Source organism: Mustelus asterias, chromosome 26 (assembly GCF_964213995.1).
Source record: "Mustelus asterias chromosome 26, sMusAst1.hap1.1, whole genome shotgun sequence".
Classification (NCBI taxonomy): Eukaryota; Metazoa; Chordata; class Chondrichthyes; order Carcharhiniformes; family Triakidae; genus Mustelus; species Mustelus asterias.
Window position 1 is genome coordinate 36610654 of NC_135826.1, and position 19736 is coordinate 36630389.

General features: G+C 42.8%; 1 protein-coding gene across 1 annotated transcript; it reads right to left on the reverse strand.

Annotated features, from left to right (window-relative positions):
• Positions 1-3802: 3802 nt before the first annotated feature.
• timm13 (translocase of inner mitochondrial membrane 13 homolog (yeast)) lies at positions 3803-17689 on the reverse strand. Its single transcript, XM_078198790.1, has 3 exons — positions 17517-17689; positions 7580-7648; positions 3803-4113 (listed from the first exon to the last, which is right to left on the reverse strand). Exons 1-3 carry the CDS (start codon positions 17625-17627, stop codon positions 4015-4017), a joined length of 279 nt encoding a protein of 92 aa, XP_078054916.1. The 5' UTR covers positions 17628-17689; the 3' UTR covers positions 3803-4014.
• Positions 17690-19736: the final 2047 nt, after the last annotated feature.

Genomic DNA, 19736 nt, shown 5'->3' on the forward strand with positions numbered 1-19736 from the left:
GGGAAGTGAGTGGAATTTCCCTGCCATAGCAGACTTGCATTTTATACGGCATCTTTCCGCGGGCCCCTCAAAGCGCTTACCAGCCAATTAAATCCTTTCACATTGTAGGGAACCCCCACATAGCAAAAGAGGGATGCAAAGAAAAAGGGAGAGCAACTCAACACTCTCAAAGAAAACGATGGAATCAAAACTGAAACAACATGAACCATTGGCTTTCTTTTTTTAAAAGTTTTGCATTGTAAATGCTGTTGAAAGGGCTTTTGGATAAATCTCAGCAATTTAAGAAAATCATTTGTTTAGAATAACCCAAATGGGCGCTTAGTCTTAAATGTTAGTACCATTTATTAAATTCAACCTCAAAAGTATCTCAAGTCTGTGTCGACTGTGGTTCTTGCTGATTTAAAGCATAGCATAATTAATTTGAAATATAATTGATAGCCAAATACTTTGATTTGATTAGTCACATGTATTAGTATACTTAGTATTGTTTCTTGTGTGCTATACAAAGTATACTGTACATAGAGGAGGGAGTGCAGACTGTAATGTTACAGTCATAGGTAGGGTGTAGAGAAAGTGTGAGGAGAGTTTAAATAAGCTAGAATGAAGTTCTAGTAGCATAGAATGAGAGTAAAAGATAGAATTGGAAAGTATGCTGGGCACAGTTTGCAAGAAGTCGCCTAGCTCCGGCGCCATCTTTAATATATTTAAATATATATTTTAATGGGCTACACAAGTTCCCAAAGGGTGTTTCAAGTCATTTCCTTTTTCCACTGTCAATATGTGCACACTTGTATTCAAAAACTTATGTACATTAAACTGGTGAAATGGTTTTTTAAAACTCCCACAAACAGCAGCATGATAATGATTTTGTGATGTTGATTGAGGGATAAATATTGGCTGGGATGCTAAGCTAACTCCCTTGCTCTTCTTCAATGTAGTGCCATGGGATCTTTCACATCCATCAGCAGACAGTTGGAGCCTGGGTTTAATGTCTCATTGGAAAGATATCAGACAGTGCAGTACTCCGTCAGTTTTGTACTGAGACAGTAGCAGATCTCAAGTGTGGAGGGACAATTGTCCTTCCCTCCAAGAACATATTATCCATATGCCAGTCTCCAGACAATCCAACATAATCAAGCATCCTGGAGAATCACACGACTGCTTCTTTAAGGGAAGTAAACTTTCTGCTTCAGACATTGGGTATCAGCTTACAGCACTTGTGTGTCACCTGTTGCACAGGTCAGATGCAGAATAAAGCTTACTTTATCCCAGTCAACATTACCAGGTCAGATACAACATGGGTTAGCTCTGATGAAGGCAAAATACTGCAGATGCTGGAATCTGAAACAAAAACAGAAAATGCTGGAAAATCTCTGACAGCATCTGTGGAGAGTCTGGATGAGTCTTCATCAGAGTAGGATGGGCGGCACGGTGGTTAGCACTGCTGCCTCACAGTGCCAGGGTCCCAGGTTCAATTCCAGCCTTGGGTCACTGTCTGTGCAGAGTCTGCACATTCTCCCCATGTCTGCGTGGGTTTCCTCTGGGTGCTCCGGTTTCCCCCCCACAGTCCAAAGATGTGCCGGTTAGGTGGATTGGCCATACTAAATTGACCCTAGCGTCAGGAGGGCTAGCAGGATTAGTGGGGTCACGGGAATAGGGCCAGGGTGGGATTGAGGTCAGTACAGACTCAAAGGGTCCAATGGCTTCTTTCTGTGCTGTAGGAATTCCATGATTCTAAAGTCAAAGAAAATCAGGAAAGATTTATACTATGAAGGGGGGGGAGGTGGTAATTGATAGGACTGGCATAGACATAAAGACAAAGGGAATGTAACTGGTGATGATAAAGGCAGGTTAGCTGTCTCAGCAATTTTCTCTAAAACACCTGATATCTTTGTTTTCCACCACAGCTATCATGTAGCCTGATCATTTTAATATCAACTTTGGGGCAGCTTGTATAGTGGGGAATTCAGGCCTCATATGTGAAATTACAGTGCCTGGATTATCTGGTTTTCCTGTAGGAGTTTCACTGTTTTTTTGGTACATGCTTGGTCAGATTTTGTCAGGCACACATTTTATTAGATCACCACAAGTACATTCTGCTTGGATAAAATGATTCTGGAAAATAATGACCCATTATTCTATTCCAGCGATCTCTCTATTCCTGGAATATTATTTCGTGCCAATATCCAGGATCAAAGTGGCAACTGTAAAACCCAAATAAATCAAATTCATCCAGATGGTTTGGATCCACTATCAGTGTGAAAGTGAACAGAAATCTGTTTCACAAACCTTGCAAACTTTCACACAGCTCACCACTCACACACTACAACGCTTTCACACTGCCGCACTAACAGCATAAAGGATGCATTCTTATTAAATAAAATCTACCACATTAAGAGCAGATATTATGCAATTACACCACACTGTTTACACACTCATCACAAAAGTTGCACACTCGGAGTTCACAGCATCAGAATCCATAGTACATTATCACCACCCCCACAGAAACTTGGTGAAGGACCCAGTCGTCCTTCAGAAACCACGAGGGCTTCTTGAGAAGAGAATATTTCTTGGGTGTGGGGTCCACGTTGATGGGACTCTGATATCAATGCACATATCGGTCCAAACGTTCTTCTTACAATTGGTATTCAGACCCTATTTGGTTAGTGATACTTGACAAGAACACTACATAAAAGACAAAAACTCTCCAAAACATTATTTCTGGCAATGTTTCATGACTGGTTTCCATTAATAATGCAAAAGTTGGCACCAGACCCGAATTATGCCACTGCTGTGTGCACAGGGGCTGTTTGAGAAGGTTGATGATCAAGGCTGCCGGGAGGGCTAGCTACAGATGTAAGAGAAAATTTCTCAAGTTTAATTTTCCTAAAACGCCCTTTGAATTTTTTAAGATTTTAAAGTAATTGCAGAAGTTAAAATGTTTTAAAAAGTTACAGTCTGACAATGATTTATTTAAAAAGCTGCTCGTTTATTACAGCTCACCAAATAAACTGATTATCAGTAAATCAGTTAAATATTTAGACTATTCTCATCTGCTTATATTAATTCCTTTAGTGATAATATTCTGAGAAACTTGATAATCCTTACATGTTATAAAATACACATTCTCACCAAAAGGGGACAAAATGTTAACTGTTTCTCTCTCCACAGATGCTGCCAGACCTTCTGGGTTTTTACGGCATTTTCTGTTGTTATTTCATATTTCCAGCACCTGCAGTATATCGATTTTAATTCAAAATCATTCTTCTAAAACCTGCATTCTTGTTTCAATTCCTCTCTGGTTTTCTCCCCATCTCTTGAAGATGCTGACTTACCAAGTACAGGTTCCAGCCATCCCATTACTTCACCCAATTGCCCATTTTTCTGAGAGCTCAGACGTTAAAGGCTGAGAAGACAACAGACTGCAAGAATATCACAGCAGAGCCTTAACAGCTTCCACAAAGGTCACTGGATAGAGAACATAAACAGGATGCTTGGCAGATTTTTCCTTTCCCTTATGCAGGTATGCTGAGGTCAATTATTGCAACTGCTGCTGGTATTAACAACTCAGCAAATGGGACCTTCTATTCTGCACGCCTCAGAGCAACATTGATCGTGCATTCATCCAACGAACCATCAGGGTGCCTTCCTGCGATATGTACTCAGAAAGGATACAACTGTAAGGCAGCCCAGGATTTTCTGTAACACCAATTTGCTGCATAAAAGTGAAAGTTGTCAAATACAGCTGAAACACTTTCGAAGCATAATCAGGTTGGTCAGGCAGGATAGAAGCAGAAAGATATTTAATATTCAATATCATGTACTTTTATTATAGTTATAATCAAGTCCACATAATACAGGCTGACACAATTGGTTTTTATAACCTAGACAGATTAGCAACTTTCCTGAAACGTATACAGTGTTTTTTGTGTTGTACATCCCTCCCTTGTTTGAGTTCTTCTCTCTCCCAGATTGGAATGAGTGCAGTACAAGCCTGGCTCGTTTGCTATGCAGTTACATCTGTGCACGCTCTCGTTGTAGTCTGGAGTTGTACGTTCGTGATACTGTGTTCCAGGCATCCATGTAGCGATCCATACACATAGCTATACATTTCTGAAAGACATGTTTAAAACAGAGCAGGGTGTGAATCTGATTCAATACAGAGGGGTTGGTGAGCGGCTCTGATTTTACATGCAGGGGCATGAGACTATCATTCCACAGAAAGGATCCCATTTTCTGCTAGTTCATTCAGGTGCTGTTAGGGACATCAAAAGGATCGCATTGCAAACTGAAAGACGGATGGCACGACCACCTAACCCTCTACCATCATTTTATGTGGCAGGAAAATTACATTTAACTTTTTGTTGAAAATGTAAAGTTAATGATAGCTTATCATTCTTTTTTATGAAAAGTAGGAGTCCTTAGAATAAAAATTATTCCACCAGACTTCCATTTCACTTAAATAAAATACTTTGTAACCAGAGATAGGAGTATAAGTGATGTTATTATAAGCTGAGCTTTGGTACGCAACTTGCAGGAATTTTCATATTTTCGCTCCTGAGGTTTGAAAGCAAAAGGTGCCAAAAGAATAAGTCTCAGTAAATATTTCCAGAATTGATTTGATTTATTGTCACATGTATTGGTATACAGAGAAAGGTATTGTTTCTTGCGCACTAAACAGACAAAGCATTCTGTTCATACAGTACATACGGGAGAAGGAAAGGAGGGCGTAGAATGTAGTGTTACAGTCATAGCTAGGGTGTAGAGAAAGATCAACTTAATATATGGCAGGTCCATTCAAAAGTCTGATGGCAGTAGGGAAGAAACTGCTCTTGAGTTGGGCGGTATGTGATCTCAAGCTTTTGTATCTTTTTCCCAACGCAAGAAGGTGAGTATATGACTGAGTTAATTATTCGCATGGCATTGTCATTTGTGTGCTTTGAGCATTATAGAGTCTATGGATTCCAATCAGAGATATGGAGACAACACTTCCATCGTAATATCTAATAGCAACACGAACACTGCAACATGGACCTGCTCTGCCATTGCTTGATGTAACAGGGACTTTAAGTGTTTCCCTAACATGCAGCGATAGTTAGTTATCATTATTCATAATGCTAAAAACTTGAAAGATGAACTTACTTTCAAATACACACACTAGTTCAAATGATGAATGTGCTTGTGAATGGTTAAATTTGTCACTTACTCCATAGCAAGGACAGCTACAGGCTTCCAGTGGCAGTACTGCCAGGAAGTAGAGGACAGTAGATGGAAAGTAATTGGCAAAATATCCAGAGATGAAATAAGGAGAATATTTTGATTGTTATGATCTGCAATGCACTTCTTGAAAGGGTGATGGAAGCACATTCTGTAATAACTTTTAAAAGAGAACTGGATAAATACTTAGAGCAGAGAGAACTGCAAGGTTATAGGAGGAAGAGCAGGCACAGTGAGTAGAATAAGAACATAAGAGATAAGGGGAGAAGGTCATGTGGCACCTTGAACCTGTTCCACCATTCAACATGATCATGGCTGACCCTCAACCTCAACTCCACTTTCCTGATCAATTCCCATATCCCTTAATTGCCTTAAGAGTCCAAACATCTATCAATCTCAGCCTAGAATATACTCAAATGATTGAGCATTCACTGTTCCCGGGATTAAGAATTCCAAAGATTTTCCAAGTGAAAAGAATTCCTCTGCAACTCAGTCCTAAATGGCTGTCCCCTTACCATGAGATCATGCCCTTTAGTTCCAGACTCTCCAGCTAGGGGAATTATCAATACCTATCATGTCACGCTCTTTTAAAAATCTTACACACTCAGTTAGATCACCCCTCAATCTTCTGAACTCCTCTTGAGTTTACACCATATAATACTCAACCTTTTTGCACAAGACAGCCCTCTCATTCCAAGAATACATCTAGTGAACCTCCACTGTACCTACTATAAAACAGCTATTTCCCTTTTTAGGGTAGAGACAAGAACTACACGCAGGTGTGACCTCACCAAAGCCCTGTATAATTGCAGCAAGACCTCCTTACTCTTGTACTCCAAATCCTTAGCAATAAAGGCTTCCAAATAGCTTGCTGTATTGTTGACATGCATGTTAACTTTTAATGTTTGCTGTCACCCAAATCCCCAAAACATGAACTTTTAACAGTTCCTCACCTTGTGAAACATATTCTGTTCTTCTATTCTTCATGCCAAAGTGAATAACCTAATTTTCCTGAATTATACTCTGCCACCTCCTTTCCCAAATGCTTAATTCTCTATTCCTTTGTAGACTTTGTGTTCTCCTCACATCATACTTTCCAACCACTAACAAAAATCTAATGCAAACAGATCGTAATCTTTATCTACATTTTAGTTCCCTTTTCTTTGCTTATCTCTCTCATTTCTCTCTTTGATTTTTGCTTTTGGGCAACAACTATCCATAATCCTGCCATTCACACCTCATCTAAACATTTTTTTATTTGCGTGAACCATTCCCACTCCCTTTGGCTTTGAGACATGAACACTTTTGTCCATCCTCTCCCCTTCCTCAAAATTTATTGCAATTTTTACTTTTTCCAGTTCTGATTCAAGGTCACATTCCTGAAACATTAAACCTGTTTATCTCTCCACAGGTGCTGCCCGACCTGCTGAGTAATTCCAGCTATTTCTATTTTTATTGATTTGTCCACCATCTTTGTATCATCAGCAAATTTGGATACATTATATTCAGTCCACTCATCTAAGGCATTAATACAAATTGTAAAGACATGTACTGGGGAAGCCAGAAGTGATCTTTGCCGCACTCCTTTAGTCTACCAACTTAAAAATGACCTGTTTACTTCCACTCTGCTTTCTGTCTTTTAATCAATCCATTATTCACGTTGATGTTACACCAACCTCATGAGTCCTTATTTTGTGCAACAACCTTTCTTGGACCATGACATCTTTTGAAAATCCAAGGATACTATACATCCACTGGTTCCCCATTATATATCCTGCTAGTTACGTCCTCAAAAAATTCCCAATAGATTTATCATAATTTTCCTTCCACACATTTATGTTGACTCTGCTTAATCATATTATGATTTTCTAAGTGCCCTGTTATCACTTCCTTACTAATGAATTTCAGCATTTCCTCAATGATTGACAGGCCTGTGGTACATCATTTTCTCTCTAGTAGTGTTACATTTACTACCTTCCAATCCACTGGGACAGCTTTTGGAAAATCATAACCAGTGCGTCTACAATATCTCTGCAGTTGCCTCTTTTAGGGCCATAGGGCCAGGTAATTTATCCACTTTAGTTCTGTTAATCTCCCCAGTACATGTCTTTACTAATATTAATTACTTTCAAGTTCATCACTCCCATTAGACTTGGTCTCCCAGTATTACTGTTTTAATGTCTTCTATTGTGAAGACTGACGCCTTTTGCACTGTACGACTCTAGGATTCTATGTGGTTAACAGGACAGCATTGATCTCACTAACATTTGCATATTTCACCATTAAAATGTAGCTAAAAGATTTCAAACTCAAGAGGCTGTCTATTGTAGACCATTTCTTGACATAAAGCTGAAGTTGTTACCTGTTCAGAGTTGTCCAGTGAACTTCCTGGTTTCCCAATACACTTCCTGAAACATTTATCAGTCATCCTCTGAAATAACACAAAACACAACATTCTTACACTGTATTCCAATTCCAGAGCAAAGTAAATATTCATGTATTTTTCACATTTTGTCTCGATGCAGCCCCCAGACTGGGTTCTGAAATGCAAAACTGTTAGAAATGGTGTGAGCATTGTGTCAGGCTCAAGACTGAGGGAGTTGGATCAGCAGCTGGGTTATGCACAAACAACTAGGGCTAACTGGGTCAGGAGGCATACCCAAAAAGTTGCAATCCCTTTCAGCTTCTCCACTCTGTAACTCAGGGGGTGCCCAGAACTTGAGATCTACTTTTTGACATTCATTCTAACACAGTCTACTCACCTTCCCTTACAGGGACATTCAAACATGTTGCACAGTACAGGCCATATACTGCCTGTCTATGGGTAAAAAAGAAAAAAAAATCACGAGAACACTCCTGCATACTATTACAACAAAGATTTCCTTTCCTAAAGGATATTAAGTAAAGCAGGTGGGTTTTTGCAACAATCTGGTAATCATAGAAATCATAGAAACCCTACAGTACAGAAAGAGGCCATTCGGCCCATCGAGTCTGCACCGACCACAATCCCACGCAGGCCCTACCCCCATATCTCTACATATTTACCTACTAATCTCTCTAACCTATGCATCTCAGGACATTAAGGGCAATTTTTAGCATGGTACTTTTGTGGGAACTGGTTCCAGAATTTTACCTGATTTAATTCATCAAATTTAAATTCTCGAACTTTATTTAAACTCGTATCCTCCAGCTCATTATTTGATTTGATTTATTATTATCACATGTATACATTAATCTGGGCATCTGGATTGCAAATCCTGCGACATGGCATGGGCTTCTGTATCCCAAGTAGCAAAGGTTTAATGTTGAGTAATGTTCAGTTTGTACTTATTCTATGGGTCCAGGATATCTTTTATTTTTAAATAAAAGTTTATTTTTGTGTTGTTGATCCTTACCCATTAGGAATGGGGTTGGGACCGAAGGATAAAATCTTACAATAATACAGTAAAGGCCCCTTATAATGCACAAATGTTTGCAGACAACAAGGGTAGGTGGGAGTTACATTTCATCAGCCTGAACAAAATCAGAGTTCAAACCTGCAAGGCTAATGTCTAACCTGTTGCCAACGTAGTTAACAGGTGGAAGGAAGTATTCTAAATATGTGCCAATTGCATTCTATTTTCAACCCACAGGAAGCATCATATGCAGGATTTTTGCAGCTGACTTCATCAACAATGCACAACGGTGTGTATATAATTTAATTTCTGTTGTATCACTAAAGAAAACTTACTTTTACCTTTGCCACTGAGAAAATGCACACATGCAGTACGCACCACATGTGCAATACGCAGAAAGCACACGGTCTACTAGAAACTAATTCCCGATAACCAGTCTTGGGCACCTCTGCTGTAACTGATGCTTGTGGGTGCTCAAGATTCGCTGAATTTATCCAGTTACTGATCTTACAGATAGCAATCTTTAAAATCAGTTTTTTTAATGCAGATTGGAAAACCTGGGCTTTCTTGGGTTTTATTTGGTTTCCAATTTTACCATAAACCAGGAGAAAACCTTCACTCCTCTCCTCTCTCTCGTCACTGATTCCTTCTCTACCCATAGCCACGGACCCAATTCAACCAGACATTCACAAAGTCGATGTCCTGTTTGACGATGCAGATTCCATTCTTATCCACCACGAAGATCACTTTTACAACTTTACAACACTCGCACTTTTATCTCTACCTCCTCTCCACTGAAACCTGCATTCACTCCAACTCCAGACTTGACAATTCAAGTGCTTTCCTTACTGACCTCCCTTCTTGCTGAACTCCAAAAATGCAACCTTGCTTGCACACAACCCGTTCTGGACTAAATCTCACTTGCTGATCATCCTATCCTTGCCGACCCCAATATATTAAATATATGCTGCCGACCCCAATATATTAAACTTAAAACCTTCAGTCTTCCAACCTCTCCAATCACCAGGGGAAGTCCGATTACTGCAATCTCCTGCAAGCCGCATATCCACTCAACTTGTTCCTCTAACCCTGCCTTTTATGTAGCCTCTCTGCCTTGTTAAGAAGGTGTGTTTATATCAAATATTGATTTTTAATCCATTGGCTGGAAACATGAAACTGGACTTTTAAAAGATAGACTTGTTTGAAACAGATTTCAACTCACAACTCTACGTTACTACAGATTACAACCCTATTGAAAATAGACAGCAAAAGCCATCAAACTATGACACCTCTGTGATTGTGAATGACCTTTGTGCATGCTCCTTCAACAAGTTCTTCAAAAGTGTTCTCAAGGGCGGCACGGTAGCACAGTGGTTAGCACTGCTGCTTCACAGCTCCAGGGACCTGGGTTCGATTCCCGGCTTGGGTCACTGTCTGTGTGGAGTTTGCTCATTCTCCTCGTGTCTGCGTGGGTTTCCTCCGGGTGCTCCGGTTTCCTCCCACAGTCCAAAGATGTGCAGGTTAGGTTGATTGGCCATGGTAAAATTGCCCCGTGGTGTCCTGGGATGTGCAGATTAGAGGGATTAGCGAGTAAAAGATGTAGGGATATGGGGGTAGGGCCTGGGTGGGATTGTGGTCGGTGCAGACTTGATGGGCCGAATGGCCTCTTCCTGTACTGTAGGGTTTCTATGATTTCTATGTACAGTTTTACTTGGAGCTGATGTACTTTGTCTCCTCCAACACGGCATGCTTGACCAGTTCCCCAGGCAGCAGCAGCAGGTGCACAGCTGTCTGGATCTCCCGGGAGCTGGTGGTGTGCCGCTTGGGGTAATGGGCCAGGCGGGAAGCCTCACCGCAATGGGCTCGACGATGTCGTTGACGAACAAGTTCATGATGCTTGTGGCCTTGGAGGAAATGCTGGTGTCGGGGTGAACCTGTTTTATCACTTTGTAGATGTAGCTGGAGTAACTCTCCTTCCTGGACCGCCTCCGCTTCCTCCTTCCCTTCGCTGGTAATCTTTTCTGCACTTTATGATGCCCTTCTTGGAAAGCAGTGCTTTCTTTTCCTCACCCATTGTCACTGTGAACTGCTAGTAATAGCTGAAGACAAACCAAAAGTTAACTGCGTGGAGAAAAGACCTTGATTTTAATGTAGCTCTCCAGACGAGCTAATCTAGTTGCAATCGGGATATACAATTATGTTTAAATTACTGGCAGAGATCACATGATGTGGAGATGCCGGCGTTGGACTGGGGTAAACACAGTAAGAGTTTTAACAACACCAGGTTAAAGTCCAACAGGTTTATTTGGTAGCAAATGCCATTAGCTTTCGGAGCGCTGCTCCTTCGTCAGATGGAGTGGATATTTGCTCTCAAACCTATCCACTCCATCTGACAAAGGAGCAGCGCTCCGAAAGCTAATGGCATTTGATATCAAATAAACCTGTTGGACTTTAACCTGGTGTTGTTAAAACTCTAACAGAGATCACATGGCCAGCCTAAGTTCTTTGTGTGGTTTAAGCACATAATTCTGAGTAGAACTCGACTAATAGTTGAGCTACATGGAGCTCCTGCTGTCTCTCCCCACCAAATAACCATGCTTGGACCCTGATTTGACTTTGCCTCTATTCTGCAGTAGACAGAAGAGACTTTAAAGAAAGAACTCAACTCCACACGGTGTCTCCAGGAAGATGTCTTTAAATCAAAGTATCAAAACCATCAAATTCACTGTGCTGCTAACCAAGACACCAAACAATAAACTGTAGATTCTTTTACATTTTTCATGGATTACAGATTTGGCCAATCAATCCTCCCCTACTCTGTAAGCTACATTTGGGAGTGTAAACTTCCGAGTGTACGTGCCAGTGTGCGGAAGTCATAGCATATCATTTTATTTAGATTGGTTCAAGTATAAAGAAACTAACCTCCTTCTTGTTAAACTCAAGAAAACTTGTTCAACTGGCTCTTTTCTATCACAGCTTGGAATCAGTTAAGTATGCGTTGAGTTGGCAAATATAACCTTTGTCGTGAGAAGAGATGAACTGGCTCTCTTCTGTTCAAGCTCCTTGGTTGGTCACAACAAAGGTTTAATTTTCTTTTTCATGAAGGTACATCCTTATCCAGATCAGAACACATTTAACTATTTATGCATTAAACAACAGCGAGCCAAACAAGGTTTCCTTGATAAAAGCAAATTATCTGCTGGAATCTGAAACAAAAACAAAAAATGCTGGAAAATCTCAGCAGGTCTGGCAGTATCTGTGGAGAGAGAATAGAGCCAACCTTTCAAGTCAAGATCACCCTTCGTCAGAGTTAAAGAATAGGCAGATTTATTAACCAATAATCCTGTGACGCAAAATAATAACGCACACACCATGACACTGTCTGTTGCGATCTCTCTCTGCAGTGGCTGGAGGTCTTGCCATGAAATTCTTCATCCATTGTGTACTTCCAAGGGGTTTTGGGTGGGTCTTTCTGTTGCAGCCATTGTTGCTATATCCAGCACTTTGCATTTTGATGTCTCTTAGTGACGGCTTTTGATGGATCTTTGAATTATAAGAAATGTCCCTCTCTTTCCCTAGCTGATGTTGCAAGGGCTGTAAAGGTGCGCCGGGATTTTGCACTGCAGCACATGTTTGATTGCATTGACACCTGTAAATTCGAAATCCCAGATCATCTTTACAGCCTTTGCAGCATCAGCTCGGGAAACAGGCGGGTGGACAGGCATTCAATGGACTCTTCAGTGTCATCAGGTTGCTTGCCTGAAGAGTGTAGTGCAGCCATGATAGCATCATCTGTCAGTTCTGTTGTGCAGCGTATGGCATTGTTCACCATGCAAGTTTCATGGTTGCCCATGCTGGAATTTCCATGTCAGCCTTCCACAGGCGAGCAAAAATTGCTTCTTCCTCAGGTTGACTGGCCTCGCCTTGCTCATCCTCGCTCTCAATGTCTTACGGCAGTCATAATCTGTTTGAACGCAGAGTGGTGGAGGCAGCTGGCATTTGTGACTTCCATATCTTCTTCATCATGAACCTGGCCTCTGTACTCCTGCCTCTTATGAACGGCCTTGATGGAGATCAGCTGCTGTCGGGAGTGGGTTTCCAGGTTCCTAATCACCTCCAGATCCATCAGCTGGAGCGTGGTCTTGGTGTTCAGAGACAAGAACATCAGCTTGATGCCCTTGAGGCCAGCGATGTCAATGTGTGGAACTGTCATCCGTAGTTGTGATAATCTTCCTTTCCTTTCACTTTCCTGATCCATGCCTCAAAAATGCTGGTGGCCATCCAGGCAGTTTTGTCAGCCTCATAGCGCATGGGTACTGTCTTGGCATTTGCGATGTAACGTGGCATCTTGGGCTCCCATCACAAGAAGCGGCAGTTTTTCATGCCATTCATGTTGCGCAGACGATAGCTATGTCACGGTCCTTGCTCCACTTTCCACCATTACATGTCTCACCTTAAAACAAAGAGCTGTCTGGCAAAAGGTGGTAAAACAGTCCAGTTTAACCCAGGTCAAAAATGTCTTGTGGTGCATACTCATTCAAGACATGAGACTGACCATTTTAGAACCAATCATCCGTCATTGACACAGTAATCACCGCATCCTCAAATTCACCACACAGAAGATGCAGGTGAACTCCATATGTCCCAGCTTCTTCGCCAAGGTGACTCTCCTTTCCTGCACAATTAGGACTGGAAAGGGGAACATTCTCGAACCACATTAACAGAGCTTCTTCAACCTTGGGATAAGTAGCCAAGCTCATCTTCTTCTTTGCTGGAGAGAATTTCTGCTTGTTGTTCCAAGCCTTATGTTTAATAACTGCTGATGGTGGAATCTCCCACCCCTTTGGAATATTCCCTTTCCGCTTCATGCCATGGTTTTCCAATTGGTGCATCAACTTCACCTTCTCTCTGAATCACAGAAACCCCACAGTGCAGAAAGAGGCTACCCAGCCCATCGAGTCCGCACTGACCACAATCCCACCCAGGCCCCACCCCCCCATATCCCTACATATTTACCCGTTAATCCCTCTAACCTACGCATCTCAGGACTCTACGGGGCAATTTTTAGCATGGCCAATCAACCTAACCCGCATATCTTTGGACTGTGGGAGGAAACCGGAGCACCCGGAGGAAACCCATGCAGACACGAGGAGAATGTGCAAACTCCACACAGTGACCCAAGCCGGGAATCGAACCCAGGTCCCTGGAGCTGTGAAGAAACAGTAACCACTGTGCTACCGTGCCGCCCACGATCACAACACTTCTGGTTTCCTCACAGTTTTAGCCATATTTGCAGATTTTGTGCAACCTTTCGCAGGGAGATCTCTATGTCAAATGCTGGCTATCCCAGCAATCCATGATTTCCTGCTCTTTTGTGCTCTAACTTCACTCTGATTGATGGCACAATCATACGACCCGCTTACACAAGTTAATACAGAGTTACCAATGTGGAATTTTGGCTCATCATGGGCAACATTCTATGGAGAGTCCATGTCAACTGAAGCACGCTCAGCCTTGCCAGCGAACCCACTCATTCATAGTCATCTACACTAGCAGGACACCACAGTCAGTAATCTGCCTCTAATGCTGCTGTCAGCAGAGGGGGGGGGCATCAAGGTATAGCACCCACATACACGAGCTTAAAACACAGCGAGGACAGCAATAGGTTTGCACAGGTGGCTTACTTCATTTTGTAAATATCCATGGTGTTTGAATCAGTGCTTTTTGGTAGTTCTGTTATTTTCACTTCAATGTCATAAAGAAAAATGAGTTATTTCCTCACCAGTCCTGAGTGTCCAGTGTATTCAATGGGTGTTTGCCTCATCAGTGCCTGGTAAAAGATGTGTGGGCCAGCAAACTTTATTACCAAAGCAGTGATGTGACATTAGGCTCATGGCATGGTTCTGTGCGAGATGTTTGGGAAGTAGGTGGTGCTTTTAATCTCAGATGGAAGGCAAACCTTAGCAGTCTAGCTGAAGGAATGCTGAATGAAGACCTTCCTGGTGTCCCTGCCTCCCCGACGAGTCCTCATTTCAGCCTCTTCATCCTCACCATCTGCCTGCCTGGGATCTGCATCTGAGTCTTCATTGGATTCATCCTATGAGATAGCTGCATCTGCCTCAGTGTCCTCCTGGTCCAATGGTTCTCCCCTCGAGAGAGAGCAAAATATGCAGAGCACAGCAGACGATGATGATGAGTGACACTCGCTCTGGCGGATATTCGGATATTGCAGGACTACCCTGGGGCAGTCCAGGAATCAGAGCCTCATTTTCAGCAGACCTATTGTTCTCTCCACCACCGCCCTTGTAGAGACATGGCAGTGCCATCTCTCCTCTGCCTCTGTCCTCGAGTGCCTGAGTGGTGCTATCAGCCATCTTTTCAAGGGATACCCCTCATTACCAATCAACCATCCATTGAGGCAAGCTAGAGCCACAAACAGCCTTGGAACTTGAGGGACATAGAATGTAGGCATCATGGGAGCTGCCAGGATACCTTGGTACAGACCAGCAGAATCTGGAGCCTGTGGTCACAAACCATCTATATATTCATGGAGTGAAACCCTTTCCATTCTTATCTACCTACTCACACAAGGGAATCACCGGCAATACTTTCTCATCCCTCTCACACTATGAGGTCTGGTGTGTAACATATGTATGATTAACACCAGCAATGAACTTAAATTGCTTTCTTAAACAAAATGTTTCAATCAAAGCTTAAATTAGAGTCCATGTTTTGCACTCCCTTAAGAAGGGGGCACTTGTCACTTTTTAATTCTTAATGACATTATCACAGTTAATTTATGTGAAGAGTTGGAATGAAGGAGACGAGCCAGGACAGCACTGGAATAGTCTAGAGGATCCATTCTCAGCCCCCTCCTATTTCTCATCAGCATGCTACCCCTCAGTGACATCATCTGATAACATACCTGTTTCCATATATATGCTGATGATGACACGCAGCCTGACCATACCATCACCTCTCTCAATCCTCTTACTGTTGCTAAATTGCATGTCCAACATCCAGTACTGGATGAGCAGAAATTTCATCCAACTAAACTTTGGAACTGTTCTGAAGAAGTTTTATTGGACTCAAAATGTTAACTCTGCTTCTCTCTCCACAGTCAGCCAAATGTGACATTCACAATTTAAATGTAGCAGCAAGTGCCTCCTTCTTAAAGGGCATGACAGAAATTGCAACTGAAGTCTCCTTTAAAAAATTGTTTAAAAAATCAAATTAAATTTCTGTTCTTGTGTTAATTGTGCAACCAATGCCAGTCATAGAATCATGTTCTCCCCGTGTCTGCATGGGTTTCCTCCAGGTGCCCCGGTTTCCTCCAACAGTCCAAAAATGTGCAGGTTAGGTAGACTGGCCATGGTAAATGTGCAGGGCTATGGGAATAGGCGGGCAGTGGGGTCCTGAATGAGATGTTCTTTCAGAGAGTCGGTGCAGACTTAATGGACCAAATGCCTCCTACACCGTAGAAGGAGTTCGATGGTTCATGCCTTCAGCTGCCAAGGCCTGAAGCTGTGGAGTTCCCTCACTAAACCTCTCTGTCACTTTTTCCTCTTTTTAGACACTCCTTAAAAATTACCTCTTTGACCAAGCTTTTTGTCATTTGCTCTAATATCACCTTATCTCGGATCTCAAACAATGACGAGATAGAGGACAGAAATGAGATAGAGAATCTGATGAACTGGTGCGGCATCAATAATCTCTCCCTCAATGTCAACAAAACGAAGGAGATTGTCATCGATTCAGGAAGCGTAAAGGAGAACATGCCCCTGTCTACATCAAGGGGAACGAAGTAGAAAGGGTCGAGAGCTTCAAGTTTTTAGGTCAGATTTCCAGATCACCAACCACTTGTCCTGGTCCCCCCATGCCGACACCATAGTTAAGAAAACCCACTAATGCCTCTACTTTCTCAGAAGACTAAGGAAATTTGGCATGTCAGCTACGACTCTCAGCAACTTTTACAGATGCACCATAGAAAACATTCTTTCTAGTTGTATCACAGCTTGGTATGTCTCTTGCTCTGCCCAAGACCGCAAGGAACTACAAAAGGTCGTGAATGTAGCCCAATCCATCATGCAAACCAACCTCCCATCCATTGACTGTCTACACTTCTCGCTGCCTCGGCAAAGCAGCCAGCATAATTAAGGACCCTACGCACCCCAGACATTCTCTCTTCCACCTTCTTCCGTCAGGAAAAAGATGCAAAAGTCTGAGGTCACGTACCAACTGACTCAAGAACAGCTTCTTCCTGCTGCCGTCAGACTTTTGAATGGACTTACCTTGTATTAAGTTGATCTTTCTCTACACCCTAGCTATGATTGTAACACTATATTCTACACTCTCTCATTTCCTTCTCTATGAACGGTATACTCTGTCTGTATAGCATGCAAGAAACAATACTTTTCACTATGTTAATACACGGGACAATAATAAATCAAATTATATGGCCCAGTGACAAACTTTGTTGATACTCAAATCTATTCAGCTCCATATCATAAAGTTGTGTCATATATGAAATAAAACCAAGTGGTTCTTTTTGAGGACATCGGCCTTTTTGCTTTTTAGATGTTACATTTCTCAGAATGGTTTTTGGCAGCTCTCTGACCCACTGCCCCAGTGTCACCCTCTGCTGTAATTGTCAGTGTCCTTGTCGCCCCCACGTGGGATCACCTTACACAGAAATGACCTTTGCCCCCTGGGGACCAGCTCTACGCATTACATCAGACGCTTGCCTCTAGGTCCCACCCTTGCCGCACGTTGATTGGTTCAAACGGGGATCCTTTCTTTTCCATTGGTCAACCAGCTTGTCAATCAAACCCCGAGGACCGCCCAGCTCCGGAGCGGGGGAGGCCCGGGGAACTGCTCCTGGATTACATTCACCCAGACACCAACCTGTAAGAGTTCCTGGGCGTTCGCCACGGCGATCTGCAATTTCACCTGCTCCATAATCATGCCCGAGTCCACCTTCCCTCCGACCGGCCCTCCCGAGGAGAAATCGTCCATCGTGCCCAGGCCCCGCGCGCTTTGCTGCCAGTTAAGGGACCGAGAGTGAGCGTGCGCAGGGGGGCGAGGCTAGCGCGTGCGCACTTGGGGCGAGTCCAGCTTGGGGAACTACAACTCCCATGGTGCACCGCTGCTCGTGTCACATGATTCAGCTGCAGGTCCTGGGCAACAGCATATGAATGAGTCTGAAGATCAAAGGGTGGCTACCTGGCTGGCTACCCTGGTCTCGCTGTCAGAAATGAATCAGGTTTCGTTGTCATCTTGCCTAGGTTATTCGGAAATTACCATCTCAGTAGATCCTGGTTTTTCTGTCTAATTTTTAATCTGGATTAATGCCTTAATTTATCCTGACCTGACAGTCCCTCTTTATCTTGGTCTCATTTACCCCTTATTAAACAGGTTTTAATGACTTAGAATCATAGAATCCCTACAGTGCAGAAGAGGCCATTCAGCCCATCCCAGTCTGCACCGACTCTTCTGTCTTACCCAGGCCTTCTCTCCCACCCTATCCCTGTCATCCCACATATTTAACTTGATGTCTGTGTCGATATGCGCGATCTTCTTGGAGATTCTCTCCACTTGGAGCCGGCAGTTTGCGGTGTCCATGGTAGTCACCGACTACCATCCAGCATATTTACCATGGCTAATCCACCTAACCTGCACATCTTTGCAGTGTGGGAGGAAACTGGAGCACATGGTGGAAACCCACGCAAACACAGGGAAAATGTGCAAACTCCACACAGTCACCCAAGGTTGGAATTGAACCCAGGCCCCTGGAGCTGTGAAGCAGCAGTGCTCACCACTGTGCCATCCTGTCGCTGGGTTATCTTGATCACAATGTCCCTGTGCTATTCTGCTTTTATTGTCCTGGATACAATGATTCAGTAAGAAGTTTAACAACACCAGGTTAAAGTCCAACAGGTTTATTTGGTAGCAAAAGCCACAAGCTTTCGGAGCCTTAAGCGCCTTCTTCAGGTGAGTGGGAATTCTGTTCACAAACAAGGCATATAAAGACACAAACTCAATTTACAGAATAATGGTTGGAATGCGAATACTTACAGCTAATCAAGTCTTAAAGGTACAGTACCTTTAAGACTTGATTAGCTGTAAGTATTCGCAAGGTACAGTACCTTTAAGACTTGATTAGCTGTAAGTATTCGCATTCCAACCATTATTCTGTAAATTGAGTTTGTGTCTTTATATGCCCTGTTTGTGAACAGAATTCCCACTCACCTGAAGAAGGAGCTTAAGGCTCCGAAAGCTTGTGGCTTTTGCTACCAAATAAACCTGTTGGACTTTAACCTGGTGTTGTTAAACTTCTTACTGTGTTTACCCCAGTCCAACACCGGCATCTCCACATTACAATGATTCAGCCACAGATTGGATGTGGTTATTAATCTTCCACATTAATGAGGAGAGGAGTAAGACTGACTTGAATAGAACAAAGAAAATTACAGCACAGGAACAGGCCCTTCGGCCCTCCAAGCCTGCACCGACCATGCTGCCCGACTTAACTAAAACCCCTACCCTTCCGGGGATCATATCCCTCTATTCCCATCCTATTCATGTATTTGTCAAGACACCCCTTAAAAGCCACTACCGTATCCGCTTCCACTACCTCCCCCGGCAGCGAGTTCCAGGCACCCACCACCCTCTGTGTAAAAAATCTGCCTCGTACATCTCCTTTAAACCTTGCCCCTCGCACCTTAAACTTATGCCCCCTAATAATTGACTCTTCTACCCTGGGAAAAAGCTTCTGACTATCCACTCCATCCATGCCTCTCATAATCTTGCAGACTTCTGTCAGGTCTCAACTTCCGTCGTTCTAGTGAGAACAAACCAAGTATCTCCAACCTCTCTTCATGGCTAATGCCAGGCAACATCCTGGTAAATCTTTTCTGTACCCTCTCCAAAGCCTCCACATCTTTCTGGTAGTGTGGCAACCAGAATTGAACACTATATTCCAAGTGCGTCCTAACTAAGGTTCTATAAAGCTGCAACATGACTTGCCAATTTTTAAACTCAGTGCCCCAGCCGATGAAGGCAAGCATGCCATATGCCTTCTTGACTACCTTCTCCACCTGCATTGTCACTTTCAGTGACCTGTGT